Source organism: Kluyveromyces marxianus, chromosome 5, assembly GCF_001417885.1.
Source record: "Kluyveromyces marxianus DMKU3-1042 DNA, complete genome, chromosome 5".
Lineage (NCBI taxonomy): Eukaryota > Fungi > Ascomycota > Saccharomycetes > Saccharomycetales > Saccharomycetaceae > Kluyveromyces > Kluyveromyces marxianus.
In genome coordinates, this window is record NC_036029.1 from 436,100 (window position 1) to 462,295 (window position 26,196).

Sequence of the window (26,196 nt, forward strand, 5' to 3'; positions counted from 1 at the left end):
TGACTTCTTCAAAAGTGAGTCTTAATTATGTGTTAAACTCTTTTCTAATATCATATACATCAACAAAAAGAAACCTTTAATATGTGAAAAGCTGAAAAATTTCAGGCGATGAGCTTGATGATGATTAACAAAGAAATAGACGTCGAAGAAACGAATATACTTAGGCTTCATAGTACTTCAAACGGTAATTGGTTGAGGCAGGATGTCCAAGAAACATAGTATTAGGCTTCCAGGTGTGTTGTTGGACGAGCTTAAGGGCCAAAACTATGATGAAGATGATTCGAGATTTCAGACACCTAAGGTAAAGAGTTCAGGACGTAATGGGAAGAGAAAGGCTCCATTGGGAAGGAAAGAGCTTAGGAAACAACAGCGTGAAAGTAAGAAGGCTAAGCGTAGTGGGAAGTCTGACTCGCACCCTGTAAAGAAGACGCAACATGAGGTTAAGAAAGTTTCAAAAGTACAAGATACCATTCGGAAAAACCAGAAATCAAGCACGAGCAAGAAGTCAGAATCTAAGCCTAAGCAGGTTAGATTTGCTGAGAAAGATGATGTTAAGGTATTTTCGTCCGATGATGAATTATCTGCTAGTGATTTTGATGAATTTAGCGAGGGAGACTTAGACGAAGAAGAATGGGAACAGCTTCGCGAGTTGGAAGGTGACGATGAGGATGAGGATGAAGACCAACCTCTCACGGCAGAAGAAACTATGATGAAACTTAAGGAGTTGAAAGAAAAGAAGATGAAGAGTAATGGTAATAGTGAAACCGCAATGCCTGCTCCAGATGTCGATTCTGATGATGACGATCAATTGTCAAGTGACTACTCCGATATTGATGAGGACGATGATGAGGATCAACCTCTAACAGCAGAAGAAACTATGATGAAGCTTCAGGAGTTGAAAGAAAAGAAGATGAAGAATAGTAATAATAGTAAAGCTGTCGCGGCTGCTCCAGATGTTGATTCTGATGATGGTGATGATGACGAGCTATCGTCAAGTGAGTACTCAGATGCCGAAGATGATGAAGCGGATGATAAAGAGATGACAGTTGAAGAAACAATGGCCGCTCTAAAAGCAATGAAGGAAAAGAAGCAAAAAAGTAAGTCCCAAGATATGAAACCTAAGAAGAATACCACTCAAAGTAAAAAAGATAGAACATATGCTCCTTTGACTCCGGAAGAAAGAGCAGCGATTGAAAGAGACGAACAGGATATGAAATACTATGCTCGTAAATTAGGTCTAAAGAAGAATAAATTGCATGCGGCGGACGAGTATGATGCAATTGGTGGTCTCTTAGAAGGTCTTGACTACTTTGAGAATTTTGGAGAGGAAGGTGAAGAAGGTGAGGAAGATGAGGAAGATGAAATTATGTCAGAAGAAGATAATGAAGATGAAATTATGTCAGAAGCAGAAGATGAAATTATATCAGGGAACGAAGAAGAGGAAGAAGAAGTCGAAAATCCCTTTTCGTCGGATGATGAGCTATCAAGTGGTGATTTTGAGGAGTTCAGCGAAGGTGATCTTGACGAAGAAGAATGGGAACAACTTCGAGAATTAGAGGGCGGAAAGCCATCTAAAGCGCCCAAGGAGAAGGAAAATATTTATACAGCACCAGTTTCTGATACGTCACAAGCTTACATTCCACCATCTTTGAGAAAAAAACAACTAGAGGATTCCGACTCTGAAACTTACAAAGAACTTAAAAAGAAGGTTAAATCATTGTTAAACAAATTGTCGGATTCCAACATAACTGTTATAGTTACCTCCCTAAATGAGCTATATGACAATTATGCAAGACAATATGTTAACGATGCAATCAATAATCAAATAATTGAAGTTGTAGCACAGAAGAATAAACTTCTAGATACATTTATTATGAGTTATGCAGGTGTGGCATTCAGCATGTGGAAGCTTAAAGGCACAGAAGCAGGTGCATCGTTCATTCAAGCTTTAGTTCAAAAGTTTTTGGATATATACAATGAGCAAATGGAATTCATTCAAAGCAAGGGCCCTAATCCTGAAGAGGCAATGTTGATATCAAAGGAGGCTACAAATCTTCTAACTTTGCTTTCCTATTCGTATAATTTTGGCTTGGTGTCAAGCAGATTGATTTATGATATTATTAAAGAATTAATTCAGAATCCGAATGAATACACCACCGAACTTCTTTTGAGAATTATTTCTGTGTCAGGTTCTTTGATTAGAGGTGATGATCCTAGAGCATTGAAAGATATCATCAGTGAGCTATTGAACAACGTCAAGGGTTTAAAGCAGACTTCAAGATTAAGTTTCTTACTTGAAACACTAACTGATCTAAAGAATAATAGGTTGAAACCATCTGTTATGGCAGCCAGTCATCAAAGTTTGAAAAAAACAATAATAGGTTCGCTACGTATATCCACGTCAGCATCTTCAGAACCTTTACTAGCATCTTTAGATGATATCAAAAATGTTGAAACCAAAGGTAAGTGGTGGTTAATTGGTGCATCATGGAAGGGTAATCAAGAAACGGCTTTCGATGAGGTGAAAAAGACGAATACTGACAGTTCAATCGATACGAAATTAAACATTGAATTGGAAGATAACTTACTCTCAGAAATTATAGACTGGAATGAAGTTGCTAGGCAACAAAGGATGAATACTGATGTTAGAAGAGCTATTTTTGTCAGTATTATGTCTGCGGAAGATTATTTAGATGCATTTGCTAAGCTTGAGAAATTAAACCTTAAAAGTAAACAGAGTCTTGATATAACTCGTGTTTTAGTGCATTGTCTATGTAACGACGGTGCTACTACTGGATACAATCCATTTTATTCACTTCTCGCAGCGAAGCTTTCGGAGCACAATCATAAGCTGCTTAAATCTTTTCAGTTTTTGTTTTGGGAAATAGTTAAGAAATTCGAGACAGAATCCTATTCAGATGATGAAAATGAGGACACCTTATTCAATAATGATTCCCTTGATGAAGATGCTAAATTGCAAACTCTTGCAAAGCAAGGAAGATTTTTTGGTTTCTTAATTGCCAACGGATCTTTGAAATTGGACATATTTAAACATGTTCCGCTAATGGGAGGAATTAACTCAGACGGTTTCGTATTCTTTGAGATACTTTTGTTTCAAATGTTCCTAACTATTGGTAAAACTGCCGAAAAAAAGGTTAAAAAAGATGGAAAGAAATCATTTGAATACAACTCTAATGAACTACTCTCTTTAATTGACAACGGTATCACTAATGAAAACAAAACAGTTATTCTTAAAGCTTTGAAGTGGTTCATTAATAAACACTTCGAATATACAAAATACATATCCGGGGTTGAAGGGTCTAAGGACTATGAGAGGGAATCTAGGAGATTATCGTGGGCAGTCAATACCTTTAAATCATTGATAGACGATGCATTGAAGACTTCCGACTTCTAAAGTCCTGAGTGTTCTTTTATAACATAGATACAAAATGCATTTTATGGCACTAAATAAAAGTGATATATATATATATATTAGTAATTATTCAGTTTACATTTGTTGTTGAGCATCTTTGATGGCCTGTATTAGTTTTCTACCGTCAGCTTTTTGTTTCACCTTTATCACATATGTGTCTAGTCCTCCTTCAGGATTTACCACTGGACATTTGACCAAGTTCTCATTATTCGGATCTAAGGCTTCATATGAAAATGATTTTACTACGCTTGTGTTTAGTAAAATGTGACCCATACCATCTGACCTACAGAGTAGTCTAGCTTTGGATTTATCTTCTTTGGATTGTAATATTTTGAATTCACCAACACCACGAGAATCATACGCCTTTGTTTCAGAATTGAAGATCATTAATTTTGCACGTTGAGAAAAGAGTAGGTTCTCATTTTCTTCACCGTTAGTTAGATTCAGAGCCTTCGATGGTTCCTCTTCTTCCTTAGCAGCTTCTTCTGTATTATTATCTGTGGACTTCTGCTCATCATGTTTCTTCGCACTATCAGAGTCAGCGGAAGATGTAGTGGGTGCAAATGGTAAAGAGAACTTAAAACCAGAGGAGGAGTCTTGCGTCTGTGAGTTTTCTTCCTTCTTAGCTCCAAAACTAAACGCTGGTACAGCAGGGGCTGCAGAGGAACCAAAAGTGAATGTTGGCTTTTTCTCATCTTTTTTCTCTGTGTCTTGTTTCCCGAAAGTAAAGGATGCTGTTGTGTTCGATTGGTTAGATCCAAAGGTGAAAGATGGCTTTGATGAATCATTGTTTTTCTTGTCATTGTTTACCGTCCCGAAAGTGAAAGATGGTTTTGATGAATCGGTAGATGTGTTGTTCTTAGCTGCAGCGCCAAAAGTAAATGAGGGTTTTGATGAATCAGTAGAAGTGTCAGCTTTAGCTGCAGCGCCAAAAGTGAAAGATGGTTTAGAGGATTCAGTAGATGTATCATTCGTTTTAGCTGGAGCACCAAATGTGAAAGATGGCTTAGAAGATTCAGTAGATGTAGCATTAGTTTGGGCTGGAGCACCAAATGTGAAAGATGGCTTAGAAGATTCAGTAGATGTAGCATTAGTTTGGGCTGGAGCGCCGAATGTGAAAGAAGGCTTTACTTGCTCCTTATCTTCCTGTTTTGTGTTTTCAGTTGATGAGGAAGGAGCTGGGAAACTTAGTGATGGCTTTGAATTTGAATCACCATTCTTTTGCGCCTCAGAAGTACTTATTGTCGAAGCATTTTCTGTTTTGGTATCCTTATTGGCGCCCCCAAAAGAGAATGAAAATTGGGATGTTGGTGCCGCTGTCGTGTTTCCTGAGTCAGATTTGATGGATCCAAATGACGGGAAAGTGGGTTTAGTTCCTGAAGAGTCAGTTTCGGGTTTAGAACCAAACTCTGGCGATGGTCTAGAGCTACTGTTTCCAAAGATGCTTGCAGGTACATCATTTTTCTTCGATTCCTCAGCGGTAGTATTAGATTGTTCGGTTTTTGGCAATTGGAAAGTCTTTGAAGAAAGAGTACCGGTAAATGTAAATTGCGGACCTTTGACTTCAACTTCGCTATCGCTGTCACTACTAGGTTCCCTTCTTTTCTTATTTTGGAAACTAAATGGGGGGTCAGATGTAGTTGGTTTTTTAGAGAGCACAAACTTAGGTCCTTCGACACTCACAGCTGGTTTCTTCTCATCATCGGAATCACTCTCGCTTTCAGCCTTCGTTTCGACTTTCTTGGCTGGTTGAACTGGCGCTGAACTCAAGTTCGATTTCGAATCGGCGGGTTTATTAAATGCAAATGCAGGTTTAGGTTTATCATCAGCCTTAGGTTTATCTTTGGTTTCTTCGTTAGTGAATCCGGATGTAGCTCCGAACTTAGGAGTCTCAGAAGCTGAAACTTTAGTAGGCTTCAAGGACTGCAAGTACGTCTTATACTTATCGAATAACAGAGACAAATCGGCAACTGGATCGCTGTCCAATGTTGCAACAATTTTAGACTTGAACTGTAGGTTTAAAGCCGCTATTTTTTCATTTGTATCCGCCGTTGTATCCTTTTCCTGAGGCTTAATACCAACATTTGTGTTGTTATTCTTCATTAGTTTGAACATGTTAGGTTTCTCGCCAGTATTGAAGTTGCCCATCTTACGCTTTGGCATGGCAATCTTTCTAGTGCTCATCACCGACTCACTGGCAATTTTTGGTTTTTCCATTCCAGTTTCATCATCAGACCCTGAGCGACTGTCTCCATTTTCGAGACCTTCCCTGGTCATCTGAGAACCGGCAAATCTCTTGGACATTGGACCTGATCTTAGTTATATTACAGCTTACAGCCCGATTATCTACGATACCCAAAGAACCTCAGCTAACAAAAGAAAGCAGACTGTTTTAAAGATATATCCAGTGTAATGATGTTGCAAGTTATCTCTAACTTGAACAAATCTTAATTGCCTGTAATTGGGTGTTTGGTCCGTAGGATAAAAGAAAAATATATGAACTACTACTAACTGTTATTATTATTTATTATTGCCTTGATAATAATATTACAGTCTATTTGGTTCCGTTGAATGCTGAAAAGTTACGAAGTTTAACTACCGTCCGTATATCATGACGTGAATACCTTAAGCGAGATTTTATAAAAAAAAAAATTGAGTTATAATTCAAAAAAAATAAATGATGAACTCCGATACCGGGAGTCGAACCCGGGTCTCCACGGTGAGAGCGTGGTGTGATAGCCGTTACACTATATCGGAATGTTAACTTTACTTGTTGGAAGACTCCCAAACCCGCATACCACATAGTGTTTTCGTTATCACGTGTACTAAGGTAAAATCTGAACCCCCCCCCTTCCTCCCCAGAAGCAAGCAATGGTAAGGATCAACAATGATAAGCTTTTTGGCTTACATTTCCCTTCCGCTTCCCTTTGCAAACTGGCAAAGGTATACCGTGCGCAAACAGCTGCTGTAGTGTATTCACCCTCCTTCCCCTTCTGTTCTTTGCCGGTATAGTATAGTTTATGTTATAGAGAGCCTTTTCATTTCTAATGGGGACTGTCACCCATACACCTCGCACATGCATTTATAGTCCTATTTTTTTTTACAGTTTTCACATCTCAGTTTTTTGAAGAAAAAGTTTCATGTTTCCTGTTTGGGTATAATTTTATGAGACTCTCCCATCATACGGCGTCTCAACCCCCCAGTTGCCCGTCTCCACATAGTAGGTCTGCTCTGGTTTGGCAAATTCTGAATACTCTCACTCACACAGAGTTTGGATAATCTCTTGATATTACAATGTATTTACAATTTAAGATGCTAGTTGATACAAGTGGTTAACACACATTTGATATAGTCGTTTTAAGGTCTTGATTCATTTGAAAGAAACCAGCTAAGGAAATTTGAACGTATGTGCCCTATACCATTGGATGATTCGTAGCGTTTGCAGCAAGAACGGAGAATGAGCCAGATTTAACACACACACCAACTATAATGAGAGAGATACTTGGAAAATAGTTTTGGGAACAGCTAGCTAGCTGAGTATTAGACATTATGAATAAGAAGTATTGTTGAACTGTGAAATGTACCACTTATCAAAACGAAATGGAAATTTAGTCGTGGCTTACTTGGTTAAGTTACATGATAGAGGGTTTGCGATGCATTAAGATAATCTATTAAAAACTTCCAGCAGCAGTCTAGAAGGGAACCTGGTGTCTCTGTATATGAGTGTTTCAATCTCCTCTCTTTGTGGGAGACAGCTAGAATCAAAACAGATCATTATACCGTGGTAAAGAACCCATTTTACTAACATATTATTACATCCTGGATCCTGGATCACGGATACTCCTTGTTTTTTATTACAGAAATATGCCTCCAAAACAACAATTGTCCAAAGCCGCTAAGGCCGCCGCTGCCATGGCTGGTGGTAAGAAGTCCAAGAAGAAGTGGTCTAAGAAATCCCACAAGGACAAGGCTAAGCACGCTGTTGTCTTGGACCAAGAAAAATTCGACAGAATCATGAAGGAAGCTCCAACCTACAGATACGTTTCCGTCTCTGTATTGGTTGACAGATTTAAGTTGGGTGGTTCCTTGGCCAGAGTTGCTTTGAGACACTTGGAAAACGAAGGTATCATCAAGCCAGTCTCCAAGCACTCCAAGCAAGCTATCTACACCAGAGCTGCTGCCTCTGAATAAATGCAATAAAAGTCATATACTCTATCCATATATAACTTTTGTAATATCTGCAAATATTTTATCAAAGATCTAAGGCTATAAGTAGATTATTGGGCGTCCCCTTTCGACGTTTACTGCTGCCATACGGGGTTTCAAGCTCACAGCTTCTCGCTTTGTCCTCTGGAAGCCCTAACTGCCGTATCCATCGTTTCTCAAGCAATTTTCACGTTTTTCTTTCTTCATGAAAAATTCAAACCATACAAAGCGGAAAATGAAAATTTTGTTCGCATATATAAAGCAAGCAACTAGTAGCTATTAGATATTTTGGTTTAGATTATAGTAAAGTAAAAGAAGTGATTGAATTAAGTTTTGGCCTAAGAAACAATTTCAAAATATCTCAGCAAGAGAGAAGCCAGCTTTGCTGCTATGCAAATCCTGAGATCAGGATTGGGGTACAATAGTGTGTTGTGTATTTAAAACAACAGAATACATATGCCTATGCATGTTTGTCGTGTGCGGTGAAGACTTGATGATCCTAAATGATTATAAAAACAATATTTATATGCTGAGGAAGTACATGCAGGACATATTGTTATTTAGGAATTCTTCGTTTATGATCAGGATCGTTTTCATTTGTGTATTTTGACAGACATTCATTTGGCGTACGTATATAAATCGCAAGCAATATTGTCCCTCTAGCAAGCACGCAAGCTGTGCTATGACAAACTTTTCCTCCCTTACTCTATGAGAGCATGGAGACCACGCAAAAATTAGAGGTAGGAATTATCTCTTTGGAATATCGAATGGGGTTATGTACTTGATGAACGCTTTCCACAGCTTTAATTAGATCCGGCGATGATTTCTCTCGGGGAATATGTGCCAGGATAAACATCATGCATCACCATCTGATACATATACCACTATTTCCTAAAGATGAGATGTGAACTCTTCGCCATTTGGTGAATAATTTCAATCTATATGTTTTTGTTGGTGGGGGATAGTTGTTTCACTTATGTAATAAAAACCACACGGAACTTAGTTTCGACTGGAAAACCTATTATGATGAATCCTAAATTATCAGTTCTGCTTCTGAACCAAAAAATACAGGAAGATAACATAATTTACCAAAGCTCAATAATATCTGAAATAGGTTTTTTACGTCAAAGTTCATTGTAATTTTTTTATTGTTAACATCTTGTAGTTATAACAGTAACAACACTACTTAATCGGCTTGAGTTATCTTGAACTCTCAATCTACTTACTTACCACGGATGGATAGTACATATGTTTGGTAAAGGTAAAGACCAATAGGACAATTTTTTTTGTTTTTTAAAGTCCCTAACGAACTAACTTGGATTTCTCCAACATCATTTCTCTGCTCTTCATCTTATCGTAGATGACACTCTTCAATTCATCCCATTTCTTTCTCTTGCCTTCAGGAATCTTCTTATCGACCTTGAGAACCAGTTGTAGCACTGTTGCCTGTGCATACGCAGAGAAATTGACTCTCAACCAGAATATGGCAACCAACGAGACAAGCAAGTATCCGGCAAGAGGCTCCTTGAAGATCAAGGTGTTAACTAATAAAGTCACGAGAGTGATAATTTCAGAATAAGCCATAACATGTAATAGTTTTGCATTCTTAACACTAATATCGTTCAAGTTCTCGGTGTTTGCCGCATTTTTGTTAGAAATATGTAAGTAGCTCACAATAATGAAAGGTATCAACTTGAATGATGATCTTCTACTGATAACCCATAACAAGGCCATCAAAATACCTTGGAAATTCTCCGAGCTTATCAAGTCGTAGAATGATGGCTTCGATGTGGACCATTTCTGGAACTCAGTGATACTGTATGAAAGCAACACACCAAATAGTGAACCTTGGTAAAGGACTTCAGGGGACCAACTGAATAAGTATTGTCTCCAAGTGCTATTCTTCCATGTCACGGGTTGAATTTCAAACTTCTTAGTCAGGAAGGCTGTCTTCCATGATCTTCTACGTGGAATGGTAAACGCATGCACTAGAGCATATACAACGTACAAAGCTCCAAGTGTTAGAGTCATCCAATGTCCAGCAATCCATAAAATTTTCTGTTTTCCTTCAGCATCCTTCTTCGAAGGTCTTTTCCGAATAACTTTCATAGTGCTCATATCTTCCTAGATAGTCTAGCCTCAGCAGTCTAGCCTCTATTCCTCTTCCACTACTAGCCTATTCCCCGTAGCTATACTAACACCCAATACAAGGGAAGGGAAACAATCAAATAGAATTGAAGGTGTACTCACTACCCTAATGCTTCCATGCATTAGTACCCTTTATAATAGAAGGTAATATCATGTCAAAGCAAAGCAGCATTCGTCTTTTTTTTTTTCGAACCCAAAAAAAAAGAAAATACTAATCATCGCTCAAACTCATCGCATACACCATTGATATAATATGTGCGTTAACTCATAACCCATTTCAAATATTTCAATAACATTGCTGTTTCCGAGCCCAGGAGCGTTGAAATTTCAATGGCAAAATCTAGATTTGAGTATGTCAGGCAGTTTGAAGTACATGATGTACTGCTTCCGGATACATATATTGTAGTGAGAGTTGATGGGAAAAAGTTCCACGAGTTCTCGAAGTACTATGAATTTGCCAAGCCAAATGACGAGAGAGCCCTCAAGCTTATGAATGCTAGTGCCAAGAATGTTTTGATGCAATATAGACAAGAGATTATTTGCGCATATGGTGAGAGCGATGAGTATTCATTTATCTTGAGGAAAGAGACAAAGCTCTTTAACAGAAGGAAAGATAAAATCAGTACGCTATTTGTATCCTTATTCACTGCCAACTATGTATCACTATGGGATAAGTTCTTTCCTGAGGTAAAATTACATCACAAACATTTGCCATATTTTGATTCTCGTTGCGTTTGTTATCCGAATTTGACTAGTGTGAAAGACTATCTTTGTTGGAGGTTTGTGGATACTCATATTAATAATTTGTACAATACTGTTTTCTGGTATCTCATTATAAAATGTGGCTTAACTCCGCAGGAATCGGAACAGAAGCTTTGTGGAACTTTGTCTAGTGACAAACAGGAGATTCTCTTTTCGGAATGTGGTATTAATTATAATAACGAATTGGAAATGTTTAAAAAAGGTTCTTTGATCAACTCTAAAGGAGAAATACTGCACATTGACGTTGTAAAGAATATAGATGATATATTTAATGGATTTTAAGGGGTGTATGAATAGCATTATAAATACCGATACGCTCCGAATTTACTAAATAATATACAGAGTCCCTGATGCACAAAATATGGTGAATTACGTTTCCATCTTTAGCAACTTTAAGAACCTCTTCAGCAGTAACAGCATTTTGTTTCCAGTCAAATTTCCAGTAGTAGAGCTCACCATTTTCGCTTCCGCTGTATATCAAAACTTCCGATTCACTTGAGCCAGGTACTATCTGACAATTAACTGTCGATATAGATTCATCTTTGTGTATAATTCTATTAAGGAACCTCAGAAATACCCAGTTGCCACTGGTGGTTCTTTTATAAATGGCACATCCCAAATTTGTAATGTTTCCGCAGCATATTATTATTGAAGATGTAGAAGTTCTTTTCTTAACAATTTGATAATCAATACTTGTTAATATATTATTGTCCTTAAATGTGGAATAAACGACTTCGCTTTCTATTTTGAAGTCGTTCGATTTGTGCTGACGTAAATGTCGTAATTGATTATCAAAGCCTGATATGATAGCACATTCAATGTTCCCAATTCTATTTTCCCATTTATCTGACAAACCTGAGTATCCCAAGGATACACATGTTAAAGAATCATTTGCTATACTATTCAAACTTTTTATCGAAGACCATTTCTTAAATATTGTATTGAACTTGATATAATGAGCATTTCCTAGCTTTGTTGTGTAAAGTATTCTTATGTTGCCATTGTTATCGCCCTTCGAATCGAAATCGGTGATACAATCTCTTGGGTTATCCAAGTTCCATTTATGTACTTTGGCATCCGATGTGAGCAAATCAGTAAAACATAAGACAGAGAGAGAGTCGCCAGTATTGAATGCAATCCATGAAACCCTTTCAACTTTTGAGGTTGTTTGTTTCAATGTAATCAAAGGCACATCTACTACCATTAAACGATTTAGTCCATAATCAAGTTTTGATTCACTAATTGTTGTTCTGATATCCAATTTTGTAGATTTTTTCTCCTGCACATTGAATAAAACCAGCATAGCATGATTGCTCAGATGATTGTTATCAACTAATGTCATATAAAGCACATATTTCGAAGAATCAATAACAAAGAAGCTCCTAATACTATTCACATCTTCAATTAGAAAGTCATCCATGGCAAGTTGAATAAGACAGCGGTTTTAGAATCTTAGAGCATATTTCAGACGTGCTAGTAGTAGAATTTGGATATTAAAGATTGGAATCTCAATTATTGATGAATTTCATCGAGCAACTGTATAGTTCAATGTAAATGATTTTCTATTACGTACATACATTGTTATGGTTGGGTATTCTAATGCAAGAATATAGTTTTTAGTTTTTCATGTTGAAAAAAAAATACTCCGCGACGGGGAATTGAACCCCGATCTCGCACGCGACAAGCGCGAATTCTAACCATTAAACTATCGCGGATGATCTTGATTCTTCTGGAGAATACTAAACTATAGATTCAGTGGTACAGAGTAACATACTTAAGTTCCAAAAAGAAGATTTCTACACGTCTTGAGGGATAGAACCGTTTCCCATTGCTCCAAAAAGGATCTTTTTTGGTTTGTAGTATGGATACTCTTTTGTTATACAATTTGTGTTTATCAATTTGAACATAAATAGTGCATTTGTGAGTTTGGACAATTAAAGTGCTTCAAGAAGTCGAAGAAATTAAAAATTAAAAATTATAAATAATAGTTTCCATATAACAGTGCATATTGATAATTTGTAAATACTGACATTAGCCGTGGTATACAACCGAATCAATTTCAAAAATGACAATTTTTAATCATCAATATATATTCTATGAGAAAGTTACTATAGTACAAAAATTATATCAGAAGTTTGTCTATTTTGGTTCCACGTTGTAACGGAGTCTGATACCCATGGCTGCCAATTCCGAATCTAGATATTTCAAAACAAATGGAACGGCAACAGTAGTGGTATTTCCACCGCCAACATATTTGTTACCTTGTCCGTCTTCCCAAATTTCAGAATCTGCTATGTGAATAGGCTCTTCTCCTGGTTCGTATTTGGCAATCAATTTCTTAGCTTCATCAAATTTAATTGCGCAACGACGACAGCGTACGGTTGACATAGACCCAATCTTTGGAACACTTGATTGCGTAGTCAAAATAGCACCACAGTCACGACAAACAGAAGTTTGAGTGTAGTCGGAACAGTTTAATAGACGATCTTGCAATAAGAATGAGGTACCGTGACCAATCAAAGCATCTCTTTCCATCTCACCGACACGAATACCACCATGTCTCTTTCTACCCTTAACAGGTTGCATGGTCAAGCTATTAACAGGACCTGTAGAACGCACTTGGAACTTATCGTTAACCATGTGACGCAATCTTTGATAGTAAACAACACCAATGTAGATATCCGCTCTTAGTTCTTCACCAGTTGCACCTGAGTACATTGGCTCGTTACCGTGGTAGTTGTATCCGGCCTTCAAAAGTTGATCACCGAAGTAATCAGCTGGGGTATCGCTTTCACTGAATGTCCATGGTGTAGAATCCTGGGCAATACCATGCAATGCACCTGCTTTCCCTGCAAGAGACTCCACAAACATACCAATAGTCATACGAGATGGGAAAGCGTGAGGGTTAATGATAACGTCCGGTTGAATACCTGTTTCACTGAAAGGCATGTCAATGGTTGGCCACTTTCTGGAACAAACACCCTTTTGACCGTGTCTGGAAGAGAATTTGTCACCAATTTGAGGTGTTCTTCTTATACGGTATTTGATAGTAATAGCTTGTAGTTCTTGGAATTTGGAAGATTCGTCCCCAATTAACTTGACTTCTTCAATGTATGCAGGTTCAGAAGAGTGGTAAGTCTTGATTTTAGTTTTGTTTAAAGTATCATCAAAGTAAGCACAAATTGGATCACCTTCTTCGACATAGGTACCGATCAAAGGCAAACCATCATCGTCAAGCTTGTCTAACCATTCCTTTGGCCATTCGTCCGTACCAAATCCGAAATGTTGAGTAATTGGGTCACCACGAGTTCTGTTCATAGACAAGTTGACTTTTTCCACCTTGTACATGGTACCATACGCGAAACCTCTTTCATCTGCCGATTTGTTAATAATCATCGCATCATCCATATCGTAACCGGTGTATGAAATAACGGCAACGACAGCATTGGTACCATTAGGGAAATTATCCATACCATATTCATCGTATAGATTGGCCTTCACAATTGGTGTTTGACCAGTTTGCAATCTGTAAAGCTTGTTGTCAGAACGGTGGCATAATGCTACACCAGGAGTACCCATGGTTTGCTTACCCATCTGACATTGGTACATATTTCTTGGGGATTGGTTGAAATCGGAGAATGGAGTCAAGTTGGCTAAAATAGAAAGAATGTTAGTTGGAGAGAACTCAACATGAGAATGAATGTTGTTTTCAATTTCTTCAGGCGTGACAGCAATGTTCATGTATACTTGTTCGAATGGACCAACAATATCTTCCTTATCCAATGGAAGATAACGTACTGGACGCATCATTCTTGAACGTCCACCGAATAGGAAAAGACCGGGATATTGACCACTAGTAGTTGGTGGGACATAACCTACTTCCAAGTCTACTGGCAAGCCAGGAGTCTTACCTTCGACCTTCCAGAATCTTAAGGTGTCTGCAACAACCTTACCTTGTTCGTGTGAACACCAACCAACAATTTTACCATCTAATTGCACACAGCACATAGAAGGACCTGCTGCAATGATATGAGAAGCTGGTGTAACACCAAGTGAGTACAATATTGAAGGAAGTCTGGAAACATCCGATTGTTCTGTAGAGATTTTACATTTATGAGCAAGATGGTTTAACAAACCACAAGGAGAACCATCAGGAGTGTGGACAGGACAGAAGAAACCCCACGATTCCGGTAGCAACTTTCTAACTGCAGTAGTTTTCAACTGAGCAAAGAAAGAACCTCTATGCACCATTCGGAAATGAGAAATGAAACGGTAGAAGTTAATCTTTTCTGCAACGACAGTGTAACCGGAAACTTGCTGCAAATCTAAACCAGATTGTGAAACTAAGTTACCTGTTGATAAGAAGTACTGTAATTTCGAACCAATATTTTCGTTAACTCTCATGAGAACCTTTGACATATACTTTTGTTCTTTGAAATTGATGGCTAACCCACGATTTATATCAGTTTGGATTTGCAATTTAATGTTCTGTAGATATTCTTCGATTTTTTCTTTGATGATCATACCATATAAGAACCCTCCTAGTAAGATTTCTTGATGTTGGGCAGCATCTGGATTATCAGGAGAACATTCACCAGCAACCAAGGAATATAGTTTTCTGATCATGAATAGCAACATGTTAAATTTGTCCTTGTTGTTCTCACCTAGATGAACTAGCACAATACGTCTTAGTAATTCTTCACCGACTTGAAGATCAGTCATATCTGGAGAAGCTTGGAAGACAACACGGAATTTGTCACCCAAGTATTGTAGTGTTTGCTTACGGTTCTTAAGGGTTGGGTATCTCTTCTTGAAGCCACGCAACAATAATTCAAGACGATCAGTCAAGAAAGAGTTTGACGTGTCACCACCAACAATGTGATCGAAAATTTCTCTGTCATTAGTGTCATACAATGCTCTCAAGATCATGACGACGGGAATCAAATACTCATTCTTTCTCCAAGAGAATCTGAAGGTAACTTGACCGTCATTTAAATAATGCAAAACGTTAGTTTGAGAAGTTTGATCAGGTCTGACGGATCTTATCTGAATACCATATTGAGAGTAAGATGCACCTCTGTTGGCAAAGGAAGGTCTAATGATGGCCATTGGATGATTTCTACGTTGGACAATCAACATTCTGATCAACTTTTCAATACCGTTGACGATGAAGTAACCACCAAATTCATCAGATTCTTCTTTGTTTTGAACTAGTTCGTAAGGAGACAACTTGTTCAAATGACATCTGTTAGATTGTAGCATGATTGGCAAACCACCACAGTCTCTAACTTCAGTGAAAGTTTCTTCACCATCGTTGACGGTCCATTTTAATTGCAACAAGATCTTACCCTTGTATGAAGTCAATCTTTGTCTGGCTTCAGCTGGGAAAACCTTACGTTCCACAGCAGATGAGACACCATCGTTGGACATTGGCTTGGAGATCGATACTTTTTCGACACTCAAGGAAAGCTTGTTACCTAGGTAGTTAGGGTTTGTATCTGATCCCTTACCATCGAAAATAACCTTTGAGCCGATATCCTTCACACCGAGATTTAGTAGACCTCCATCTGGGCCTTCTGTCAATGCATTGAAGGATCCGATGTGTGGTTGAACTGCATCTGCTAGTAGTGGGTAAGCGGATTTGTCCTTAGGAGGATTGATGAATCTTTGTTCTCTTTCCAAGGTTCTGAAACTAGCAGTTCTGTTACCACCCACTGGGGATATGCTGGATGGAGTTGCAACAGCAGCCATTATTCTAGTTTTATTTTGATTTTGATTTTGATTCTAGTTTTATTTTACTGTTGACGATAATGGTATATTGTAGAGTGTTGATCTCTTTCAGTACTAAAATCTGTTAAAAAGAAGAATAGTAAAATGAGAGAAAGAGGATAAACTTTACGAAGCTATTGTATTCAAACGTACCTTCCCAATGAATTAAAAAGCGAAGAAACAATAACAACGACAACCAATACTAATATTAAAAAGACGATTTTTACCAGTAAAGCAGCAGCTCGGCAAGCCTTTTTATGATTTAGAGAAGCTTATGCACCAACTGGGAACGGGCTGTTGGATTACTAACTGAAAAAATGCTCTTCGTTCTCTTCTCCTTAACCAAAAAACCAGTGTGTTACAACAGTTGAGTGGAGTTGGGTTGGTTTAAGATGAGATGAGATGAGATGAGATGAGCTTTGGCTTGATTCTTGAGCCTGAGCTGAAAATTTTCAAAAAATTGTAGTAGAGGGAGGAACTTTGTTTCTTTTTGCTTTTTTTTTTGCAAAAAAAAAAAAAAAAAAACAGAGAATCACATACACACACAATACAGAGAACACCTTACGAAATATGTATACACGTGATCAGAACATGACACGAGTACCGGAAAATTGACCTTAGACTCCAACAAATTTACCAAGCCTTGCTGGCGCAATCGGTAGCGCGTGAGACTCTTAATCTCAAGGTTGGGGGTTCGAGCCCCCCGCAGGGCTTTAATAATTTATTTCTCTTGTTCGAATCAGAACAAGTTTTTTTATTCTAAATTATTTTTTTTTTTTGTCACATTCTTTTCGAATGTAAACCCTTTTTTTCCAGTTCTCTGGTTCTCCTGCAGAACCGAACTGACAAATTAAGGTTTTGAAATTGTTATTTTTTTCTTTCTTTGGGAAAAGAAAAAGAAAAACTAATTCACACACTGCCGAGATCGCCAAGATGAAACGAATTACCCAACTCTCAATTATCCAACATACCCACACCCAACTCCTTCATTACAGGAGAAAGCACCAAGAAAGAGAAAAGAAAAAGGAAGGTAAAGGAAAAGACAAAAATTTACCCGGTGCACCGCCTAAAATGACAAAGAGATCCAGAGATCGAATCTCATGACCCTCTGTCGCGGTTCACATCAAACGGCGTTTCCCCAGTCCTTTCAGATAGAGATACCTGACACTGCAGGGATCATACATACCTCTGTAACCACTGAACCCTAGACCCTAAACCTCCCCGCCCCCCCTTCTCTCCCCAAAATACGCAGGGCCTCTGTCCTTCTGTCCTTTTTTTAGAAACTTTCGATCTACAAACGTGCTACTACATACAAACGCTTAAAGCCTAGGCTACTATCACCGCGTGTCGAATGCTCCCACTTTCCCGCTTAACCAGCAGCAAGCAGCCAGCAGCAGCAGCACCCTTACGTTCCAAAATGTAAAACAATAACATTCCCGCAGAATATGCTGCGCTCGCCCGCACGCCCTTCCCTTCACATGCTTGTCTCCCTCCATCATCCATCACCTTGTCTCGTCTTGTCTCGTCTCACCGTTTCACCTCCAAGACATTCTGCTAAGACCCGTGCCAACCCCAGCACATACGGGAGATCATTAATTTTCTTTTCTCCCTTGCCTTGGCCCGCACCGCACGGTTGGTTGTCAAGAAACTTACAAGCAGCCAAAAAGGATGCGATTTACGTAATACTAGAATTTCAAAACATACTCGCTCGCTGCTGCTGCTGCTGCTGCTCCTCTCGCTTGGAATAGGAGTGCCAGCAGCGTATGCGGTGGTTATTCTCTCTTGTCTTTCTTCTTCACGCAGAAAAAAAAAAAAATAGGACATGAAAAGTAGCGGAAGCCAGCCAGCTGATCTCACCACAGAAACCCTCGCACTACAGAGATCCCTTCCCGGGGCCTTATACACCGCTGGTGCCCTCCCCACAGGTTCCTCCCGATTTCCGCTTCCGGCGTTTTCCGCCCTACAATAAACTTTTCTCCTGGTATTCCCTCCTTCCTTTTCTATAAACGCTTTGTTTGTTTATTTACTTTGTTTTCCATAAAGAGTCTCGACCAAGAAATTGGAGGAGAATACCACAGAAGAGCCTGTGAGAGGAAAATTGTCAAATGGCCTGCCCTGATTGTTTTGGTTTGGGTTTCACTTCTATTTCTGTCACAAAAAAAAAAAAGATACTTGGTATGACGTTATTGGGATTGGCTTCTTTCAGTTGCTCTCGAAACCTAAATCGCAGCACGTAAAGCAGGTGATGCTATACCTTCCGAGCAGTGCGTGCGTGCGTGCTAGTGCGAGTGTTTATTTTTGGGTACCGTTTTTTTTTTTCTTGTTTGTTTGGTTGCTAGTTCCTCCCAGAGTTGCTTCCTCATTGTTTACCGTTTTACTCTGTTAAGCAGCCCATGTTTCCTAATGGAGTGTTTCGCACACAGTTTTCAGTTCCTTGAAGCTAACGTAATTAGTGTTTTTCTTTTTCTTTTGTTTTTTTTCCTTCTATTTTTTTCTGGTTTTTTTCTCTGTATTCACCAGCATTCTAAACATAGCGACACTGCAAGTCTTGGGAGTGCCCACAGTTTGCACAGTTTGGACCCCATTTAGCAAAGATGTACGTGATTATGCACACCATTTCTCAGTTTTGTGCCCTACTTTCTTACTGAGGACGGGCGGGAGTTGTGTGTCATTACATTATTTTCTTGTGTTTTCATTTTTTTTTGCATTCATTAGGTCTGGTTGACTAAAGTTGAATGGTGGCATGCATTCGAAGCATTTTTTTTTGTATATAAGGACATGTTCCTGACGACTAAGTTACATTTCCTCGAGTGATATTCTCTTGCACTTTTTCTAGTTTAACTCAATTACTCTTTTGATCTACAATAACCAGTTAAGCATAATTGTCTGATTATACCCTAACAACAAATACCCACACATATTAATAATACAAATAAAAATGAAGTTCTCCGCTGCTTTCACTGTCGCTCTATTGTCTTTGGCTAAGTTCATCGCTGCTGATTCTGAATCTTTCGGTTTGGTTTCTCTAAGATCCGGTTCTCCTTTGCAATTCTCCGGTGTCTACGCTAAGGATGGTGCTTTGTACTTGGGTAGCAACCAAAACTTCTCTGGTGTCGTTACCGATGACGGTAAGTTGAAGTTCTCTGACAACTCTTACGCTGTTGCCGGTGACGATGGTTACTTGACCACCACCACTGATGCTTCCAAGGCTACCACTGGTTTCGCTGTCAAGAACGGTTACTTGCAACTAAACAACAGTGAAGCCTTCTACGGTGTTCAATCCGGTAGCGACTACAAGGTTGCTGTCAAGAGCGAAGGTTCCAACTCTCAAAGTGTTTCTCTATCTGCTAGAAGCACCAACGGTCAAACCGTCCCAGACTTCACCCCAGGTTCTTCCGGTTCTTCTTCCGGTTCTTCTTCTGCTGCTCCAGCTTCTTCCGCTGCCCCAGCTTCCTCTTCTGCTGCCCCAGCTTCCTCCTCTGAAGCTGCCAAGACCTCCGCTGCCCCAGTTTCCCAAATCGGTGACGGTCAAATCCAAGCTACCACTGCTACTCCAAAGCCAACTGCTCAACCAGTTTCCCAAATTGGTGACGGTCAAATCCAAGCTACCACCGGTACTCAATCCGTCCTAGTCAAGACCGATGTTGGTAACAACGCTGGTAAGGTCACTCTGGGCTCTTCCGCTGCCGTTGCTGCTCTGGCCGCTCTGCTGTTGTAAGTTTGTCAATTGTATTGACACCTGAATAAAACTTTCTCATCATCATTAATAACACTTCCTTTGCTTCTCACTGATTTTTATTAGGAAGGAAAAGTATACGATTTTTTTTTAAAAGATTTGATTTGAAAGAGGACAGTTTTCTTCAATGATACCATTAATGTTATAGTAACTTCCGATCTTTTTTTATCAAAAAAATAATAATAATTCATCAACAAAAAGTATTACACAACAATACCAAAAACACTTTCCTTTCGATATTAATCCTGACATTTCAAAAGAATGCGTGCGCTTTTGTGGAACTTTTAACTAGCTTGCATAAGGTATTCGAGCAAGTTTCTGTTTCTATTGATTAAGCCATGCTAATTTTCAATTCGTCTATTATATGCATCTTTAATAATGTTCATTTACATACTTCTCTAAATTCCAAAAATAATATTATAGGAATCGTCTTAAAACCCATCATCATCACCAGAACAAGGACAGGCAAAACAAAACAAAACGACTTAAGCTTTTGTTCTTCGTTTTTTTTTTTTTGTTGTTTTTGTTCCTTTCGCCAAGACTATTTGTTTGTTCTTACTTTCAGTTCCTGTTTAGGATCTTTAATTGTCTTTAGGTAAAACTGAAAAACTGTAAATATTGAAATTAAAAAACGAAAACGAAAATCAAACAGACAAACACACTGGCTGTAAGTAAAGTAAATATTTTTTAAGTGTAAAATTTGAAAAAAATAATAAAATGTGTCAATTAGCTTTTAAATAGGGCACTGAAGATGAGGTAGAAGAGGAAGCAGGAGCGAAAAACAACAATAATAGCACTATCCGAAGCCAAGATTAGAGGCAGGAGCCATGTCGGAGCGTAAGTCAACGAATAAATACTACCCTCCGGACTATGATCCTGTTAAGGCGGAACGGGAAGCTCGGAAGCTTTCCAAACGTCTTAAAACGATGAACAAAGACACAATCACTATTCGACTCATGACTCCTTTCAGCATGCGTTGTCTCAAATGCAACGAGTTCATACCCAAGAGCAGAAAGTTCAACGCCAAGAAGGAATCTTTACCGGAAAAGTACTTGGACAAGATTCGTATATACCGATTTGAAATACGATGTCCCAGTTGCAACAACGTCATATCGTTTAAGACCAACCCTCGTACGGGAGACTATACCATGGATTTTGGAGGGGTTAAGAACTTTTCAGCGTCCAGCGAGTCTGAGAAGCAAAGTTCAGTGCCTGAGAACGAGACGTTGGAACAAACACTAGAGAGGTTAGAGAAGGAGCAAGAGCGGGAGCAACTCGAGGCCAATGCGGGTCCAGGCGAGCGTCAAGCTGGTTCTCTAGACGACGAGGGGAAAGACAGAATAGAGCTTATAGAGGAGAGACTAGCTAAGCTACAAAAAGAACAGGAGGACGACTTGGCGCTTGAAGAGCTTGCTCTTCAAGAACAGCAGAAACACGGCAAGCTTGATGAGTTGCACGAGGCGCGCAAACGGATGCAAGAAGACCAGGAAGTTTTGGATGAGATGATTGCTGATCAGGCGTTTGAGGAGGTGGAGCAGCAGCAGCAGACTGAAGCCAAGGTGCAAACAGAGTCATCGGAACTGGATCCCGATCAAAGACCCAAGCCTGTACTCGAGGCTATAGTACCGAAGAAGCTATCTTTGAAGAGGAAAAAAAACCCGTTAGGCGTCAAACTGAAGAAGAAAAAGACTGTTTAATTGCCTGGCTGAGTCAAAAGGTGTCAATATATGACTCTATGTATGTATATAAATAATAGTGTGATATAAGGGTAGGTAGTTTTAACATTTTGTTCTCATACCTTCTGTCTGGCGTGGAAAAAAAAAAGGACCATCCCAACTAAAATGTAAACAAGAGTAATAAACAAAACAAATAAGTAAGTACTCCTGCTCTGCTAACAAGACAAGAGATCAGGAGATCAAGAAGCGTCACCAGATTTCAAACAGAACTGAACAGAAACTGAACCATATAAGAAGAAGAAGAAGAAAAAAAAAGCATGACATCACTAGCATACGAGAAGAATATCAAAACGGAGATCCCTGTTGTCCAGAAGGAAAAGTTCAACGGTGCGGACTTCACGTATTTGAAATGGCCAGCAAGCAGCACCAATTCCAACGGAAGTGACGACACCACCACCACCACAAAGTGCAGAGTGATTATCGTGCATGGGTTCTGCGAATACTACAAGTTATACTACAAGTTGATGGACCGTTTGGCTCAAAATGGAGTGGAGAGCTTTATATTTGACCAAAGGGGTGCCGGAGAGACGTCTCCTGGCAAGGAGAAGGGCAACACTGATGAGACGAGGACTTTCCAGGACCTTGATCATTTCATCGAAAAGAATTTGAAGGAGTGTGAGGCGCTCGGCAACCGCAAGCTATTTTTGTTTGGTCACTCCATGGGTGGTGGCATTGTGCTCAACTACGGGTGCTCGGGCAAATACCGCAGCAAGATAGCGGGAATCATGACTACTGGTCCGTTAATCGAGCTCCACCCAAAGTCTAACCCTATGTACATTGTACGGAAACTCTCGCCCGTCCTTGCTGCTGTTCTTCCCAATTTCAAGATCGATACAAGTTTGAACGTGGAAGGCATCACCGGTAGCAAGGAAAACCAAGAATTGTTGAAAAAGGATCCCAACTTGAAACTAGTGGGCTCTTTCAGACAGATCTACGACATGTTGGAAAGGGGCAAGAGATTGTTGAGCGACCCGGTACGTGCTGAAGGTTTCCGGACTCCCGTATTGATAATGCACGGCGAGCAGGACACAATCAACGATCCGAAGGCGTCGGAAAAATTCATCCGCGACAGGCTGCCCCACCTGCAAGATAAGACGCTCAAGATTTACCACGACGCGAGACACTCGCTTCTGTCCCTAGAGAGGGATGAGTACTTTGATCAGGCGTTTGGCGACATGATACAATGGATTGATGTTCACACCATAACCGAGTAAAGAAACACCTCTCTATCTCTCTCTCTCTCTCTCTCTACCTGTCTCTTTCGAGATAGGTATAGCACAGTGTAGCAGTAGTAAGTAGTAGTACATAGTAGTAATATATACCTGTGGTGTACGGAATGTGCCGTGGCAGAAGAACGAACCAACAACTAGCGAACTGAGCTAACTCGCTCGCTTCAAATGGACACGTACATGGGCCATGCCTCATCGCTCTCTCTTTGCCTACAGATATCTAGCAGCGAGTCCCAAATGTCTCTCCACTTTTTCTCCCTCTTGTCTGTTCTTCGCGACACAAAAAGAAATGTGCGCGGCCACCCCAGTCGTCGCCCGGTTGGCCCGGTTACCAACCGCAGAAAGGCCGGCCGGGAATCCAGAAGACGGGACAGCGCTGCGGCCCCGTCTGAACAACAGGCACATCGATGCAGCAGCATTCCACCCAACTCCGGTATAGAACACTTACGTAAGCGCAAAAGTAACGCGGGTACGCTGGTCCAGGCACACAACGTGATTAGGTGGAGAGCGAGCGCCTCACACTCCCTCCCTCCCTCCCTACTGGAGTGAGTGAGTGGTTCTTCTTCCTGCCTGCGTTTCTGCCCGCGTTTCTTATCCCAGGGGTACGTACGTACGTACGTACACAAACGGCCAGACAAGGGTAGTTTAGTTTAGTGTAGTGTAGTGTACAAGAGGGTGAGGCGGCGCCGTACCGTGCCGCACCGCACCGTACCGTACCCCAGCTTTCCAGGACTGGGCCATTATCCTGGGGTTGTTTTTTTATTTTATTTCTAGGGGGGCGTCTTTTTTTCACTCCTTGGTTTTTCCGCGCGCTGGGCGAAAGAGATCTCTGGGCTGCAGCGGACTGCAGCTGCCGGCCCAGGGGCCGGTCTACGTGGAAGATGCTCTCCGGTCGGGTGACACGCTGATTCCGCGCGAAAGCGTGCGCTGTGGCTCCATCAGGGACCTCCCCAGTTTCTGCTGTAGCCGGGGTAGACAGCTACAGCAGCTACTAGCACTACACAGCTGCAGCCGCACCATTTTTTTTTTCGGGTTGCAGTTGCAGCGTGCAGCGTTTCGTTGTGGGTTCTGGGTTTCCAGAAGGTGCAGAGTATATGTCAAACACCAGTCGGGCAACTCCTTCTTCCATTGTGAATGGATTATGGATTTGCTGCTTTTCTTTGTCCCCTGATATGGTGCTTGTAAGTTTCTTGGTGTATGTATGTGTACGGGATTACTGGTAAAATTGGTGATTGTATGGATGTAGCCGTGGATATGGCGCTCTCGGATTTTGGGATTGTGCTGTTGTTGGTGGATGAGTGACTAGTACTGGGTTTTGTTTTGTTTTGTTTTGGAGGAGGCATGGAAATGGTTGTTGAGTCGATCCTTGAAAATTAAAATTAAATTTCTGTGTGTGTGAGTGTGATTGTGATTGTGATTGCTGTATAATAAATGAATAATTAAGTTATGCTGCATAGAGTAAGTAGTTTTAGTAGGGTATTTTGTATTTAGAGTTATTGCAAAAATTGCAAAATATATATAGCGTGGATTAGGACAGGATTCCGATACGATAAGTTTATGTTGAGTCAGGTTCCAGTCAGGTTCCAGTCACACAAAGTCATTTTAGTATAGTATAGTACATTACAGTATTTGTTGATATTATATTATATTACATTATAGTGAACCAAGCAAGCAGTTGTTATATACACTTGTCACTTTATAGGAAGTCAAGAAAATAAGAGACATCCAGCTATGGGCGAACAAAATTCAGTTTGTCAATGCGGGAGTATCAATAGCAGAGATTCGATTTTTGAGAGGTCGGTGCAGGACCCGTTCTGTTCTGTTTTGTACAGGCTGGATCGCGAAGGAGAGCAAGAGGATCCCGAATATGACGAGACAACGTTCAATGAACAACAAGAAGAAAACGGACAGCAGGACAGGGATATGCAGTCTGAGTTGGATCCGTTGCAGGAGGAACCATATTCCACGAATAAAGAGTATGTGACCACGGAAAACGCCATAGATGATGAAATCAACGGCAGCAGCAACGGCAACGGCAACGACGATGACAACGACTCAGATTTCGCAGACGACGGTGTGAACCCGTTCCGGCCCACTGTCCCACGCCAAGACGTTCTAGAGTCCAGGGAATGGTACGTGTGCCCTAATTGCCACAGACACAGGAAGCAACGGTCCAAGTCGTTCGCTTCCAACGGAGCCCACTCGTTTTATCCAGACGTAAAGCCAATCTCAAGAGCGAACAGTATCGTGCTACCGCTCTCGAAACAGTCCACTAGACAGAGCATCGGCTCAGATTTCTTTACCAGCCTGGACTCAGGCGACAACTATGCCCATTTACAACAGGCTCTAGGTGAATCGGGTCATCCACACTCACATTCAAATTCAAATTCAAATTCAAATTCAAACATAAACCAAAACCAAAACCAAGGGCAACACGTCCCGGAAGCAAACTCGCTGAGCGGGTCCAGGTCTTCAATAAGCCTATCTACGAACCATATCCCAACTCACCTTTACAGCTTGGAAAGATACATCAGTTCGGAACTAGATTCGGCAACAGAATCATTCTTCGATAAGTCGAAAATGCTCGGTGACGAAGGCCATCACCCACACGAAGCATTTTCCTCATCGTTCACAAAATTATCATTGCATTCGTCTCCAGACGCATCAGAAACTACGCTACCTAATACCCAGGATCAATCACAGGGCCTAAACCAAGGCCAAGGCCAAAGCCAAAGCCATAACCAGAGCCGCAGGCATAGTCATAGCCATAGTCCGTCTTCACCAACATCACCTTTCACCCACAAACACAAGACCAACAATGACCACTTCAGCCCCCCATTTTTGGACGCAAGAAAACGGAAGAAGTCCTTTATCGAACTGGCTTTAGCGGAAAGCTTTTCCTGAGTATCGCACGCATATTTTAATATTTAATCTGTTATATCTTCGTTATTGTTCAGTTTACCATTACTCGTCAAGTTTTGGAACCTTCATAGCTAAAATTTTAGTCCCCAATATATTTAAGCACTCTGTATGTGTGCACCGTGTACGTATTTAGACACCTGTTCACACATGTATTCATGCATACATTCATGCATGTCTCGTCTCGGCCTTTGTTCCCATAGGCATCGCTTTGAGTTCAGCAGGCCCGGCGACACATTTTAAGTCTTACCCGGATAA

General features: G+C 40.2%; 10 protein-coding genes and 3 non-coding genes across 13 annotated transcripts; 8 read left to right on the forward strand and 5 right to left on the reverse strand.

The window, feature by feature from the left end:
- Positions 1 to 202: 202 nt before the first annotated feature.
- SGD1 (MIF4G domain family protein) lies at positions 203 to 3,415 on the forward strand (the record flags this gene model as incomplete). Its single annotated transcript, XM_022820187.1, has 1 exon — positions 203 to 3,415. The coding sequence occupies one exon, from the start codon at positions 203 to 205 to the stop codon at positions 3,413 to 3,415; it is 3,213 nt and encodes a 1,070-aa protein (XP_022676675.1).
- Positions 3,416 to 3,508: 93 nt separating this feature from the next.
- On the reverse strand, positions 3,509 to 5,737 carry NUP2 (nucleoporin NUP2; the record flags this gene model as incomplete). Its single annotated transcript, XM_022820188.1, has 1 exon — positions 3,509 to 5,737. The coding sequence occupies one exon, from the start codon at positions 5,735 to 5,737 to the stop codon at positions 3,509 to 3,511; it is 2,229 nt and encodes a 742-aa protein (XP_022676676.1).
- Positions 5,738 to 6,117: 380 nt separating this feature from the next.
- KLMA_R505 lies at positions 6,118 to 6,191 on the reverse strand. Its single transcript has one exon. It is a non-coding gene; the product is annotated as a tRNA-Glu (tRNA).
- A 1,106-nt stretch (positions 6,192 to 7,297) lies between these two features.
- On the forward strand, positions 7,298 to 7,624 carry RPS25B (40S ribosomal protein eS25; the record flags this gene model as incomplete). Its single annotated transcript, XM_022820189.1, has 1 exon — positions 7,298 to 7,624. One exon carries the CDS (start codon positions 7,298 to 7,300, stop codon positions 7,622 to 7,624), a length of 327 nt encoding a protein of 108 aa, XP_022676677.1.
- A 1,317-nt stretch (positions 7,625 to 8,941) lies between these two features.
- Positions 8,942 to 9,757, reverse strand: KLMA_50211 (uncharacterized protein; the record flags this gene model as incomplete). Its single annotated transcript, XM_022820190.1, has 1 exon — positions 8,942 to 9,757. The coding sequence occupies one exon, from the start codon at positions 9,755 to 9,757 to the stop codon at positions 8,942 to 8,944; it is 816 nt and encodes a 271-aa protein (XP_022676678.1).
- A 360-nt stretch (positions 9,758 to 10,117) lies between these two features.
- THG1 (tRNA guanylyltransferase) lies at positions 10,118 to 10,831 on the forward strand (the record flags this gene model as incomplete). Its single annotated transcript, XM_022820191.1, has 1 exon — positions 10,118 to 10,831. The coding sequence occupies one exon, from the start codon at positions 10,118 to 10,120 to the stop codon at positions 10,829 to 10,831; it is 714 nt and encodes a 237-aa protein (XP_022676679.1).
- A 1,361-nt stretch (positions 10,832 to 12,192) lies between these two features.
- On the reverse strand, positions 12,193 to 12,264 carry KLMA_R506. The gene has a single exon. It is a non-coding gene; the product is annotated as a tRNA-Asp (tRNA).
- Positions 12,265 to 12,688: 424 nt separating this feature from the next.
- RPA135 (DNA-directed RNA polymerase I core subunit RPA135) lies at positions 12,689 to 16,300 on the reverse strand (the record flags this gene model as incomplete). Its single annotated transcript, XM_022820192.1, has 1 exon — positions 12,689 to 16,300. One exon carries the CDS (start codon positions 16,298 to 16,300, stop codon positions 12,689 to 12,691), a length of 3,612 nt encoding a protein of 1,203 aa, XP_022676680.1.
- Positions 16,301 to 16,957: 657 nt separating this feature from the next.
- On the forward strand, positions 16,958 to 17,032 carry KLMA_R507. The gene has a single exon. It is a non-coding gene; the product is annotated as a tRNA-Lys (tRNA).
- Positions 17,033 to 19,256: 2,224 nt separating this feature from the next.
- CWP1 (cell wall protein CWP1) lies at positions 19,257 to 20,036 on the forward strand (the record flags this gene model as incomplete). The annotated part of the gene is made up of 1 exon (XM_022820193.1): positions 19,257 to 20,036. The coding sequence occupies one exon, from the start codon at positions 19,257 to 19,259 to the stop codon at positions 20,034 to 20,036; it is 780 nt and encodes a 259-aa protein (XP_022676681.1).
- An 845-nt stretch (positions 20,037 to 20,881) lies between these two features.
- On the forward strand, positions 20,882 to 21,751 carry YJU2 (mRNA splicing protein YJU2; the record flags this gene model as incomplete). The annotated part of the gene is made up of 1 exon (XM_022820194.1): positions 20,882 to 21,751. One exon carries the CDS (start codon positions 20,882 to 20,884, stop codon positions 21,749 to 21,751), a length of 870 nt encoding a protein of 289 aa, XP_022676682.1.
- Positions 21,752 to 22,047: 296 nt separating this feature from the next.
- Positions 22,048 to 23,004, forward strand: YJU3 (acylglycerol lipase; the record flags this gene model as incomplete). Its single annotated transcript, XM_022820195.1, has 1 exon — positions 22,048 to 23,004. One exon carries the CDS (start codon positions 22,048 to 22,050, stop codon positions 23,002 to 23,004), a length of 957 nt encoding a protein of 318 aa, XP_022676683.1.
- Positions 23,005 to 24,750: 1,746 nt separating this feature from the next.
- Positions 24,751 to 25,923, forward strand: MBR1 (Mbr1p; the record flags this gene model as incomplete). The annotated part of the gene is made up of 1 exon (XM_022820197.1): positions 24,751 to 25,923. One exon carries the CDS (start codon positions 24,751 to 24,753, stop codon positions 25,921 to 25,923), a length of 1,173 nt encoding a protein of 390 aa, XP_022676684.1.
- Between the last annotated feature and the right edge of the window lie 273 nt (positions 25,924 to 26,196).